The sequence below is a fragment of the Rhincodon typus genome, chromosome 29 (genome assembly GCF_021869965.1).
Source record: "Rhincodon typus isolate 14 chromosome 29, sRhiTyp1.1, whole genome shotgun sequence".
NCBI classification, from domain to species: domain Eukaryota; kingdom Metazoa; phylum Chordata; class Chondrichthyes; order Orectolobiformes; family Rhincodontidae; genus Rhincodon; species Rhincodon typus.
The window spans coordinates 21,019,975-21,034,349 of NC_063360.1; the positions used below are offsets into that span (position 1 = coordinate 21,019,975).

Below are 14,375 nucleotides of genomic sequence, written 5' to 3' on the forward strand. Positions count from 1 at the left end.
TGAAATCATTTGATAAGTATTAATTATTTATTTTTAAACAATTAATCAATAAGCACTTATTTCATACACTCTGTCCCACCCCATGCAGACTCCATATTCCAGCAGCCAATTTATATCTCCACATATACCATACTTCTTTACAACTCTTACCAATCAAATGGTAAACAGCATAAGTCACAATTTAAGGCGTCTCATTTTGCTTCTGATAGGAAACAAACTTTAAAAAAAGAGAAAGCAAGCAAACCTTGGCATGGAGTTTGAAACTTGTAAGCAATTTACTGACATTTACATTTATTAGCGATTGCAAATTACTTGAGGCAATGTAAATAACCGATATATTCAGTCAAGCTCCAGAATCCAAATTAACCAACCCTTTGGAGACAAACAGGAGGCTGGAAGGACACAGCAGGCCAGGCAGCATCTGGAGGAAAGGAGAAGTGAACGTTTCGGGTATTATTCTCCTTTCCTCCAGAAGCTGCCTGGCCTGCTGTGTTCTTCCAGCCTCCTGTTCGTCTACCTTGGATTCCGGCATCTTCAGGTTTTTTTTTGGTCTTTAACCAATCCATTAGCTGGTGGCGTTCTCACCTCCTTAAGTTTAGCACTTATGTGCAGCTTCCGTTATGAATATGCATCGTCAATTATATCATCTTTTTGATCATAAATGTATCAATACCACATTTGCCTACTCAATTGAATGTAAAAAGGACAAATTTCAATATTTGAAGACAGGAAGGAAATCTTCCCGTGATCTAATATACTGTCAGTGTAACCACACTTCAAATACCACTTCAAAATATAATGCTTCAATTGTAAGTGCTTCGGGTCATTCTGCATATCTAATAAAGCACTACATTAATGCTAAAAGAAAAACTGAAATTGCTGGAAAAGCTCAGCAGGTAGAAATCAAAGTTAAGGTTTCGGGTCCAGTGACCCTTCCTCAGAACTGGACCCGAACTTCAGATTTCTCTTCACAGATGCTACCAGACCTGCTGAGCATTCCCAGCAAATTCTGTTTTTGTTTCTGATTTACAGCATCAGCAGTTCTTTCCGTTTTTACTGTATCAATGCACATTCTTCCTTCCTTATTCCTCCAAAGAGAAAGCTTTGGAAGATAACTACTTCAGTTGATCTGCCTGCTTTTTAGAGAAATGATATTGGAACAGTCTGTGAAGATACTAACCGGATGTGCTATGACTTTCCATGGAAGGCATTTTGTATTTCTTGCTTCACGTAGCGCTATAGGGAATTCCTTAACTATCTTTGGTTCAATTATACTGTCATTATAAGGGTCCACTTTCTGGGCGACATTTTAACTCATCCACAAAGCACTCACTCGAACGAGATTTGGGGCTTTGCAAATGTCAGGGAACATCAGAACTTGTCAAATCATCTGATGAAATATGAATGTTGACAATTCTAACTGCGAGCCTGTCTACCCAATCTCAACCCTCGTGGTATGAAATATGAATGAGGAAGTGGTTAAGAATTACTGTGGAACTAAGGACATTATGGACATCATTACATTTATTAACGTCGCTGTTGGACAGCGTTGGAGACTGTGCTCTGTTTACCTACTGAGTTACAGAGAACAAATAATTCAACCAGGTCTTATTTTTGGGAGGAAAAATGTCCAACAATTCCCCCAGAGATAGTAAGGACTACTGATGCTGGAGTCAGAGATAACATAAGTGTGGAGCAGGTTCCCTCAGGTTCCCCAAAACAGCCCCATAAACAAAATTCTGGAATTCTGGCTGACTTTGATTTTCTACATTTTCCTAGTTACTAATTGTAACAGAAGAATGACCATTGGACCAAGGTCTGTACCCGAGAATTTAAGCCGCCTGCCTCCCCTCTGGATGTTGGTATAAATCTGATTGCAGCAAATAACTCTCAGTACAACCTGGTCTGAGAGGGTAGCGCTACCAGAAAGGGACGAGAACTCCTTCTCCTACCAAGTAGAGGCGAGCGGTGGCTGTTGGGGACTTGCATTGAGACGCTCAGCAGGAACTTCCAGGATTGTGGGATCTTGCTATACTACCTGCTCTCACTGGGAAGGACCTCGATTTAAAGGGGGAGGGGAGCGGGTAGAGGAATGCAAGACCAACGAAACAAAAAGCTAAATAATCTAAGGAATGTGCCGTTGGAATCGTCCCGCCAACCACTGAGGGCAAAAGTGGCTTGGGGGTGGGGGCGGTGGTGGTGGGGAAGGGTGGAAACTGACGTCTGAAAGTTTTGGGAATTAAATATTCCCATAAACCTCCTCGGATGCACAGTCTGTGGGGACAAAGGCTGGAACTCCGAGGGATCGTATCTTCAACCAGTGAGACCAAGATAAAGTCTTTTTAAAGTTAAGAAGCGAGGACGACATTGGGAAATGTACCGTTGCTGAGATTCCTGGAAGTTGAGTGTATATGCTAACGATCACAACAGTTAGAAGCAAGTGAGTCGCTTTCTCTCCCGGTATCAAGCCTCTTAAAAGTTCGCCTATGTAATGTGCAGGCTTGTACCACTTTCATACGAAGTGGATCCAAGTTTTGCGCACTCGATCACTCAAAAAAAAAGCGTTTGTGGCGATTAGAAGTTAGCATGGTGGGATGCACTTTGAAATTCAAAAGTTATTTCATTGTAATCGAGGATTTATAGACTGCTGGGGTTTAGCAGCTGGTTTTGAGCAGGGACAAGTAAGGGCTATGATGCAACTGGTTTATCGCGGGTACGTGTCAAGATAGAAGCAGCATTGTCTTTAAAAGTCCTTCTAAGAATCACCGGATGCGGGAGGGGTATATATTTATGCGTACTTATTGTTATTCGGAGAATATGGAACTAGTTGGAATTAAGGGAGATGCAATGAGCCCCAGAGATGCAAATGAAGGGATTGACTGTGGACTGAGGTGAGTTTGACTTTTAGAGCATCGTTCTAATCATTGAAGTGGAAACGAACACCAGGATTACTGAGATAACTTGTTATCTCAGATTTTCCAGCATCTTCAGTTCCTACTATCTCTGATACAATTTTAACCAGGATAACTATGTTCATTTGTGACTGTCACCGATTATTACGTTCTCTTTTAATGTGCAACCTAGAATCGTAGGAATTTACAGCACAGAAAGTGGTCATTAGGATCATCGTGTCGTGTCGGCAGAAAGTATAATCTTGTCTCATTTCCACTTCCCAGTTCTTGGCCCCTAGCCTTGTAGATTTCCCTATTTCAAGTGCACATTCAAGTATATCTTAAATGTGGAGAACATTTCTGCTCTTACCAACAAGCGCCAGAATCCCATCACCATCTGGACGCAAAATGGCTCCGCAGTTCGCTTTCTGAGACAAAATAATTCTAGAAGGATATATAACTTGGAGGGGTTAGATGGATAAAATTATTCATTTATCTACTTAAATGTTCTGACCTTTAAGTATTCTCCTTGTTCTATTCTATTACCTTGGCACTGTTAAACGGTTGATATTGGTGCTTTACTGCAATTTGTGCATCAAAGCGACTTAAATGGCCAGGTTCATTCAGCTAGTACATATCTGTACAGATGTATCTGTACCAGCTCCTTAAGGTGCTAGTGATTATACCTGACTAACTGTAGCCATTGCTATCAGGTAATAAGCCTCCTTGTTATCCAAGAACAATGCCTCTTCAGTAAATACTCCCACTAATCATTAAATTGGCCAAAACAAAGGAGGCCTGGTGACAGTGATCTACCTCTAACCCTTCCCCAAATGACGTTCTAATAGAGATGGCAAATACTACAAGGTGCCAGCCATAATCGTTTTCAAACTAAAATGTTTATGTCCTAGAATATTCGCTGTCTTATAAATTTAAAGTCTGTTTGAAGGTTTCAAAAGTCACAGTTACCCTTGATTTGACTTTAAATATGGAATGTAACATTATTTACAAGACTACTAAAATGGACAAGTATTTTTGTACGCTGCTTTGAATATGTAGAGGAAACAAATTAATGGAAGAATTGCGATATTTATCTATGTGAAGACAATGCAGAGCCACTTTTATGTATTGAAAATCATTATTAAATATGCTTTATGCCTTCTGCAGCATTTCAAAATAATATGATATCTGTCAACCTAAATAAGACAAATATTTAAGGACCATAAACAGTTGTACATTTTATACCAATTGATTAATAGTTGTGAAATACTAACACATTAATGTGAAATTAAAATTGCAAAGTATGCCTCAGCATCTAATTCATTGGATCCTATCAGCATTCTCCTTTAAACTATATTAAAATACATATCTATGTACAATTCCTGTTATTACAATGTCACATTTTCTTAGTAATTGCTTCCCATGTCCATATTTATAATTAAAATGACAAATAATCTACATTGGTTCATAAAAATCACATTGTGACGAATCATTAGCATAAGATCCTGATTTACATATCATTCTAGCTCATTCAAGGCAAGATATGTGTTTTGATTTGGCATTCTTGATTACCCATTTTTAAAATCAAATCTGGCTGCCAATAGATTTAAAAAAAGTCATTTGCCTTCTGGCCCATATTCCAGTATAAATTAGGCAATAGAGATTTGACAAACGCTCTTCCATTTGCAGTGCCATCAGAAATCAACTGGTATATAGTCAATCAAGTTAGCTTTACTAACCCCAATGCTCATAACAGCCAGATTGTGCCAATGCGATGTGCCTGCTGTCTGTCATGGGATCATCACATGGTTACAACATAGAAAGAGAACATCCAGTCTATCAAGTCCATTCCAGCTAGTTGAACTCTATGCCTTTTCTCTAAAACCTTCCAAGTCATTGTTTCCCTTTCAAATATCAATCTAATTCCTTTTAGAAAGTCACACTTAATATGCCTCCACCATCCTTTCAGCAATTGTTTTCAAGATCATAACCATTGTCCTGATGAAGGATTTCGGTCTGAAAGGTTGACTTTCATGCTCCTCAAATGCTATCTGACCTGCTGTGCTTTTCCAGTTTCACATCCATTGACTCTGGATTCCAGCATCTGCAGTCCTTACTGTCTCCAAATCTTTTCTCCATCCGCTCTTAGGTATTCTCATCATTCTTAAAGTGTGGACCCTAGAGCACAGTGCACCCCTGGACACAGTACACCTAGATGGCTGAACATGTTTTTAGAAATGCTCTTCATAATTTTGTTGCTTTTGTATTGCATGCCTCTACTTATAATGCCCAGAACTGGATTTTATTACTTTTTTAACCTACCCTGCCACATTCAATGATTCATACATACATATACCACCAGATTTCTTTGTTCCAATACTGAATTTGAGTGCACCTTTTATTTTATATGTCTCTTTTCCCTACTGAAAGATTGTGTTTCACACTGTTGTGGGTTAAATTTCATCTGCCACATACTTGCAAGCTTGTTTATGTGTTCAGAGTCTATCGTATTCTCAGAGTTTGCAATGTTTCTAAGTTTTGTGCCATCTGCCAATTTTATAATTGTGCCCTGTATGCCAAACACTAGATCATTGATAGATATCCTGAAAAGTAGTTATCCTGTTCTTGACCCCTGAGGAGCCTGACTGTGAACCTTTTTCCAGTCCATAAACAACCATCACCAATCCTTTTATTTTTGTCTTTTACCTAATTTCATATTCATCTGCTCCTGCACCTGTTATTCCATATACTTTATGTTTTGTGACAAACCTGTTACCCTTTGAAAGTCCACACACCATATCAAACTCATTGTTCATATCAACCCTCCCTATTACCTCATCTAGAAAATCAGTTAATTAAATACAATTTACCTTCAGTGTATGCATTAATTAAAATGCAATGGTCCAAGTTGGTGTTAATTTGTCACAGATTATTGTTTCTAAAATCCTCCCGTAAGTGAAGTCAAACTGATTGACTTGTAATCACTAGGTTTATCCTTACACGTTTATCCTTATACCCTTTCTTGAATAAGGGTTTAACACTTGCAATTCTCTAATACTCTAATACTCTGCTCTCACCCCATTTGTCCAAGGAGATTGAAAGATTATGGCCAGTACCTCAGTAACCTTGAGAGGCATCCCATTGGTGACGCAACTGCTTTAAATCATTTAACCCTTCTAGTGTCTTCCCTTCCTCAATTTTTTAACCCATCCAATATCTCAATGTGTCCAATACTATGCCTGTGGTAGGATCTTTTACCTTGATAGACCACTTGCTTAGTATCTCAGGTATACCTTCTGACTCCATGTATGTCATCATCTTACAGCCCATTTACTATTTGCATGCCCATAGAATGCTTTTTTGCTGCTATTTTTATACTTCCATTTCCCTTTTCACTTCCCACTGATTTTTTTATATTCAGCCTGGTTCTAACTTGTATTGGATAATTATCTGACGAGAAAATAAGTTACATGCCACAGGGGAAAGCTGAGTAAAAACTCTTACAAGAGCATAAGCATGGACATGATGAGCCATATAATCTTCCTCTGTGTTTTTGTCATTCTATCATTCTATGCATTATCAATCTGTTATATGACCCCGCTTTCCTGCTGGATCTTTCTTTCTCTCTCTTTCACATCCAGGGAGCTCTGGTTTTGCTTCTACTTTCTTCCTTTCCCTACCACTCCTATGTGAGCAAATATCCAGAATGTATGTACACACTGTGATGGCCAATGTATCTCGATAGTATTAATAATATTATGAATATTCAAAAAGTGGACTGGTAAGGAGTTAAGTTTGCCACTTTCTGAGGCTTCAAGTTTGTCTCAGCTTTCAAGGTGTACTGCTGTACATGATGATTCACTGTAGACGCAGCAAACAAGAAATGGAACTGACAACAACATTTAAACTGTGTCTATCAGAGAACTCAATGGATATTCAAAGCTTTAAGTAAAATGACATTAAAACAACTTACAACATAGGCACAATGTTAATGTCTCTTGTCTATATGGTTCAAAGTTCTAAGCGTCTAAAATATGTGGATGGTCCCTCAACATAATTGGCTTTTTCAGATGCTAATCAGCTTTCAGCGTATTTCCAGAAGATTGTGTTTTTAGTTAGACATTTTAACATTTTACCTGTAGAGTCAAATGTGATACAAACAATCTTTACTGATTTTTGAATTTTTACTTGGAATTTGACAATTACAACTAAACACAAGGACACTAACAATGTCAGCCCTTGTGGTGAAGCAGTTTGTATTTCAATGGTAAATACTGGAAAACATTGCTGTGGAATTGACTAATCATTGAGTTATTTAAGATATACTATGAATTAGATTAAATCAATCATTCTGTTTCTGCAGGGCACAGCATGTTACTTTTGATTGGATCATTTGAAAATTTTCCACTTCATATCTGCCGCCAATTCATATTGGAAATTTGGCATTTTGCTGTCATTAGATTTCATGATAATTTCAACCTGTGTTTGGAAAATGATTTGTGAAGAGATTCAAACTTCCAACATGTGCCAAGTCTTTGGAGAGTCTCTTGACTGAAAATGATGTGTTATATTTGCTGGGCAGGATGGCATATGTAGCAACTTTCGAATGGATTAATATGTTCTCCTATGCAGTGATAGGGTAGCAAACCCAGAAATGCTTCTCAAAATGACAATTACCTCATCTTCAATGTTGTAGCTGAAGATCATAAGGAATTTCTCATTCTACAAAGACAGACTGGTGGTGAATTTCTTATTTCACAATCATCAAAAATTACTTATAGTAACAGGAAACCAGTCGCTGGGTGGATAAGTTAATATATTGTCTTTCCTCCTCTGGTATTTGACACCAATTTGAGCTGATACGGTCAACATTACTATCCGGTGACTGTGCAAATCCTGTGTTATGGCTGTGTCCGGTCTCAAGTGAGCAGGGAACCACAGTACAACAACAATGTGTATTTGGGTAGCACCTTTTACATGGTAAAATGCACCAAGGCCCTTCACAGGAGCTGGAGGAGATTACAGAGATAGAGAGGGCCATGGGCATGGATGGATTTGAAAACAAGAATGAGAATTTTAAAATTTAACCATTGCTTAACTAGAAGTCAGATTAATGTAGGTGATGGATGAACAGGACATGGAATGAGTTAGGACATGGCAGGCAGAATTTTGGATTGTGCCAAATGTGTGGAGGGTAGAGGATAGGAGGCCAGCAAGAAATGTGTTGGAATAGTCAAACGTTAGAAGTGAGGGTTTCAGTAGCAGATGAGCAGAGACAATGATAGAATTGGGCAATGTTAGCGAAGTGGAAATAGGTACGTATATGTGGAGCACTCCAACATAGCACCAAATTGGATACCTTACTTAGAGAGATCACAAGAACAACTGGCAAAAGAAAGAAAATTATTACAACTGGTGAAATAACATGATTTTTAACAGTTGAAATTAAGTTATGTTGCTCAGGACACTGTCAATTGTCACAACTCCTTTTCTCAAAATGTTGTCTTCCGGCCAGGGTCACTGGTCATCCTACGGCACCTTGCCAAAATAGCTATTATCCATCTGAGAATCTTGACACTAAATATCAGACCATCTATACACAAACAGCATCACTCAATGTCCCACATGTTTATTTTTAAAAGAAGTTGCAAGACTATCCGGAGAAGGAAACCAGAAAAAATGTAAAAATGCAAAAAAAGCAATATTTCTCTTTTCAAATACACACTTGTCAGTTCAATGTAATGACATATCCAGAATTTTTACCGAAAATGTGCCTCCACTAGTCATCAGTGGGTTAATAGGCCTGATTTTAAATTGCAATAACTGATGAAAGTCAGGCGAGAGTCAATTAAAATGGAGTGGTGGGCTTATCCAGTCCTTTCCTGCCCTAATCTGACAGCATATGATTTAAAATTGGAGGTGCCCAAAGCTGTCAACCATCTGGTTCAAATATGTGAGTTTGATCATCTAATATATCATCCCAAATTCCTGCAGACAGTGACATTCCCATGTGACTATTGCCCTTGTTCTCAGAAGTAGAGATCATGTGTTTTGAAGTTAAAGGAGGCCTGGGTGAGTTGCTGCTTTTAGATAGTGGCCTGCTTCAACCAAACCTTCTTTCCAATCTGACAACATAGCCAGTGACTTCGTCCATATTTTGGAGGGACAGGAGGTGGCAGGAGTCAGGCCCAGATATAAAAATAAGGCCTGAGAAATGGAATCTCTCTGGACATTGGTGTGCTCTCATGTTGCTAGCTCAGGCCATTTGCATGAAATGATATCACTCCTAATAAAGGTGGAAGCTATGGGATTTGGCTATGATTTTTAAAAGTTGGCAAACTTAAGAAGATCTGTGCGCATAGACAATAATTGTTAGGCAAATCTTCTTGTGGAATTTCTTCAGTGGATGCTACAACTTCAGGGAAGGTTGGTGGAACCTTTAGTTTAGTGAATAACAGCATTAGTTCTGGAGGCAGAGAATGAGGAGCCAATCAAATCTCTCCCCCACTCCCTAGATTAAGGAGCAATTTAATCATTCATTGAACTCCAAACCATAAAACTCTACTAAGTTAGTACACCTTAAAATCTACATTATTTCAATCAGTTCTCGAAGTAGCCTAGAATGGAAATCATTGGCAAGAAATGTACAAATTAGCTCTAAACACATATTGAAATAATTAAACCCCTACACGTGGTATACCCACAAATGATGTCTCATTGCAGAAATGTACCATCTTCAAGTGCAGCAAAACCTATTCTTTTTAAGTGTTGTTTAATTGAAGTGTAAAACATCACAGATGGACTCTGTTGAGAAAACAGAGCCAGTGAAATATGTTCCAATTACAGACTTCTAAAAAAGTGAAACTTTAAAAAAATTTTCAGGTCGTGATCTAATCATCAGCAAGGAACTTACTTTCGTCTGAAAACAGCCCCAAGACTGAAAGTTGTTCAGTTATTTTTCTTCACAATGTTCAGTGTTTCTTCAAGATATTTTAACCATCTGGGTTAAACATATCATGACACCTTTCTGGAGCAGGTGGGACTAGAACCTGGCTGTCTTGGCTCACAGGAAGGGACACTAACATGGCCACTGTGCCTTTTGCAACTTTAGCTGGAGAATAAAGCATCTTAACAGGTGATAATTGAAGTATTACACATATAAACAATGGTTTGTGTCTGACTTGTAAATCAATGATGTTAATTTCATATTTTGGTGTTGGTGAGTTGCTATTACCAAGCAAATATCACTCCAACACTGTTGAATACTGGGTATAATACTTACAGGATAGCAGCAACTGCAATGATGATGGTAATGCCCTGATTTTTCGAACGAGAAACAGATGGTGCGTGCCTGTTATGAATTACAATACTTGTAAGGTTTCAGGACATAAACCAGTCAACTCGACTGATATTTTACATTGTTTTGAAATTGAACGCAACTCTCAAAGTTAAGTCTAAGTTAATCTAATTGGAGACTCTTGTGGTTTCAGCTTTGAGTTCATATTTCACGGCCCGAAACGTCAGCTTTCCTGCTCCTCTGATGCTGCTTGGCCTGCTGTGTTCATCCAGCTCTACAGCTTGTTATCTCAGTCACTTGAGCTTTGTTAGAGAAGTTCAGTATCTCCCAGTTACCTTAGCTGGCAAAGTGAACACACTTAAAGGATTTGAAACATGAAGGGTCTAGGCCCGAAACATCAGCCTTCCTGCTCCTATGATGCTGCTTGGCCTGCTGTGTTCATCCAGCTTTGCACCTTGTTGTCACTGATAGGAACTGATTCACTTTTATCAAACATTTACCTCGAAATCATTTCCCAATGGAGCTTTAGTTGTTAATGAGGTCTAGTTAAACCACATCACTTTTTTCGTAACTCATCCATCCATGTTAAAGTCAGGTGGACATGGTTGTATTTTAGATTGTTTGAAACCTTGAAATCTGCCCAAAAATGGAAACACAGACAGTCTGGGCAGGAGCTAGCGTGAGAGGATTCAGAGATCGTTCAAGTAGGGTATGCAGCTTCTTGGCCCATTTCAGTACTGCCCACATGGTGCCCCATGTTGACAAGGGTGCTTCTTTGGGTTAAAATAAAATGAAGAACTGCTGATGGTGTAAATCTGAAATAAAAACATAAATTACTGGAGAAACTCAGATGCTGCCAGACCTGCTGAGTTTCTCCAACATTTTCTGTTTTGGCTCCTTTGAGTGTTCCATGTCCCTGCTGGAAGATGGATAATTGGTGAGATTGCAACAGCAGGTAGCAATGCAGGCTGACTTGATTCATAATTTACAAGGTTGAGTCATGCCACTCAATGCAATGTATTTCCCTGTCACTCGCCAATGAACATTTATATCGCTGCAAGATGGACCCATTATTAGTTATTTAAAGGGCCAGGCCCCCAACCAGAAAATAAGGTGACTCAGACTAATGTATGTGGTTGCCAAGCTTCTGAAAATACTCTGGAGATATTGTAGTGAGTTGCTGGATTTGGCAGGAAGTGTTGCTACACCCTCATAAGGAAGACAGAGGATGGGGTGGCCTCTCCATATACAGGTATTAAGGCCGCATGTGCATTGCATCTGGGTCTGTAGGAGGGCAGGTAGATGGAGAATCAGCTCTGCATGTGCTCTCTGCCAAGTTGAAACTGGTCCTCTCCATCTTACTTGACAGTGCCAGGAAGCTGTTTGACATGCCAGCCTATTTGCCCACTATCTCACTGTGTCTGTCGATCAGTACTTTCCTACTTTCCATGGCCTGACTGTAACCATGCGTTCCCCAGTGACTCACCACCTGCAGAACCTGACAGTGATCTCTAAGGTACATGTACTCACACTATCTGAACTGTGGGTGTGGACGTCAGATCAGTGATAGGGCTCCTTTGTCAGTGCTATGATGTGAAAGGAACTGCTTCACTTTTATCTAGCTCTTACCATGAAATAATTTCCAAATGGAGCTTTAGTTGCTGATGAGGTCCTGTTAAATCATGTCACTTTTTTCACAATTCAGCTATCCCATGTTAAAGTCAGGTGGATGTGGTTGTATTTTAGATTGTTTGAAACCTTGAAATCTGCCCAAAAATGAAAACACAGACAGTCTGGGCAAGAGCTAGCATGAGAGTGGTCACGTCTCTCTCTTCTCTTCATGGAGCTTTATTGGTTGGGCAGGTGGCAGTTTTTAGGTATCTGAAACAGGAAATAGGAAAAGGGCGGGTAGGAATGAGAGAAGTTGGGTGGATTTAAGTAAATGGTCTATCATTACACCATCAGCAGTTCGTTCATCATGCTAGATAACAAAATGACAGAGAGCAGGGAGTTGGGAAGAGGCATAAAACAGGAACATACCATCATACGTGATATTGTCAGTGACGAAAGGTGCCATGGATTTCATCACAGCCAGTCCCATGATTTAGGGAACCATCTCCTCCACAGGTCTCAGTTGTCCTTTTCTCTGTCAGCTCTTCCTTGCTCCCTATAGTTACAGAAGACCTTGTCCTTCAAGACACAATAGATTGGCTGTGATTTTTGGCAGTGTGCTTGAGTGATATCTCCAGAGTATTTTCGGAAGCTTGGCAGCCACATACATTAGTCTGAGTCACCTTATTTTCTGGTTGGGGGCCTGGCCCTTTAAATAACTAGTGATGGGTCCATCTTGCAGCAATATAAATATTCATCGGCGAGTGACAGGGAAATACATTGCATTGAGTCAACCGTGTTGGCCACAGTTCTGCAGTTGGTGATAGATGGAAACAGCATGGGTTGTGTATGTGAGCAAGGCAGTCAGTTTGGGTGATAGGCCTATGTGCTGCTGTTGAATGATGGGATGTGGTGGAAATGGGAGGTTAGTAGTGAGGTGGGTATGAGGTCCTTTGAAGATACACTCAATCGCCTTTAGCACCCCTGTGAGATCATTAAACTTCTTGTGCAACTGCTGCTGGATCTCTGGGACCACAACACTTGATGTCACCTTCCTGGGCACCTGCTGCCATTTCCCTTGTAGCGTCTTTGTGTGCCCCTCTGGCAAAACGATAGCCTTTCTTCTCCACAATTAAGACCCCTAGATTGTTTCCCTGAATCAAACAGCCTCCTCTCCTCCCCTGGTGCTCTATTTATGCACCTCTTACATGTATCCAGTACAATTACAGGCATCCAGTGACAACTGTCTTACATGAGAGTTTATCAGCCCTTTAAGAGAGAAAGACTTGCTGCCCATCTGCTATTTGTACGTACTGCTCAGACCCCTGCTAAGTGGTCAGTCAGCCAGCAGCATAGGCCCGCTTGGAACAACACTGCAATGAGCTAAATGAGGAGGCAGTGCCAAGCTTATGTGTTGTCTGTCTTATCAGGAACAGGCATGGGCTGGTCCTGAACTGCTCCTTCTTGAATGTTTTCAACCTTCTGTATTTTGGTAGTTGCCATTTTTATAGAAACCTTCTTGAGTTATGAAATTAAGATAATCGTTTCTGTCCTCAGTTCTGTGTATTTCAAGATTTATTTTTGTTTTTTCTTCGCTTCAGCAATTCCAGCATCTGCATTTTTTTTTTGGCTTTATTTTTGAGAAATGGTATTGTCAGCAAGGCCAGCATTTATTTTCCATATGGTTGAGTCTTTTTCTTAAATTGCTGCAGTCCACGTGATGAACTTTTTAATAATTCCAAAACTATTCATGCGACTACAGATAACGCAGCAAAAGTCAGAATATTCATGTCAATTTAGGCCCTTAAACGGACACATTGATATACAATTGATTCTCCTTTGTTTTACACTGAATTTGTGCTAGTATCTGAATTTGAGCATGACAAATAATAACAAAAAAAATCTGGTTCAGTTTTTTGCTGAGTCAAGATTCAGGATGAAAGAAGACTCACTAGCCTCGAAACATTAACTCAGTTTCTTTTTTCACAGAGTCTGCAAGACCTGCTGAGTTTTCTTCAGGTATTTTCTGTTTTTAATTCAGGATGGAACCATTGACTAATTATTGAACTTGAGCTAAGTGGCAGACCAGTCCATGCTTTCCATCCATTTTCAGTCTGTTCTGCTTTGGGTACCCAGTTCACCTGTGATAGCTCATTCATATGTCAGCGTAACAACATTGTATGCTGTCATTTAAATGCTGATTGGTGATGGCTTGCTAAAATTCTCTGTTTACGCAATATTTTCATTTTGTATCCCGAGTTCCTCTTCCTCAATCTCTATTATTGTTTTCATCTTTCGCAGATATTCTATGCCCACAACTCCCAGAGAAAGACCTGCAGCAGAGATTCTTTGTTGATCTCCACTGACTTTGTAATTCTTTGAAGAAATTATTATTCTCCGTGCCTTTCCCTTAGATAAACATAACTCTCACCAAGACAGCAAGGTGCAGGGCTGGATGAACACAGCAGGCCAAGCAGCATCATAGGAGCAGAGAGGCTGACGTTTCGGGCCTAGACCCTTCATCAGAAAAGGGGGAGGGGAAGGGGGTTCTGAAATAAATAGGGAGAGAGTGGGAG

General features: G+C 39.7%; 1 protein-coding gene across 2 annotated transcripts in view; it reads left to right on the forward strand.

Annotated features, from left to right (window-relative positions):
• The first annotated feature begins 2,131 nt into the window (after positions 1 to 2,131).
• Positions 2,132 to 14,375, forward strand: part of tbxa2r (thromboxane A2 receptor) — a 25,660-nt gene continuing 13,416 nt past the window's right edge. Inside the window, exon 1 of one of the 2 annotated variants that reach the window (XM_048614059.1) lies at positions 2,132 to 2,440. In XM_048614059.1, coding sequence (XP_048470016.1) covers positions 2,412 to 2,440 — 29 coding nt within the window. In that variant the 5' untranslated portion in view covers positions 2,132 to 2,411. Of the gene's footprint in view, positions 2,441 to 2,613; positions 2,892 to 14,375 lie in introns of those variants that run through there. The other variant, XM_048614058.1, reaches the window with a different exon arrangement.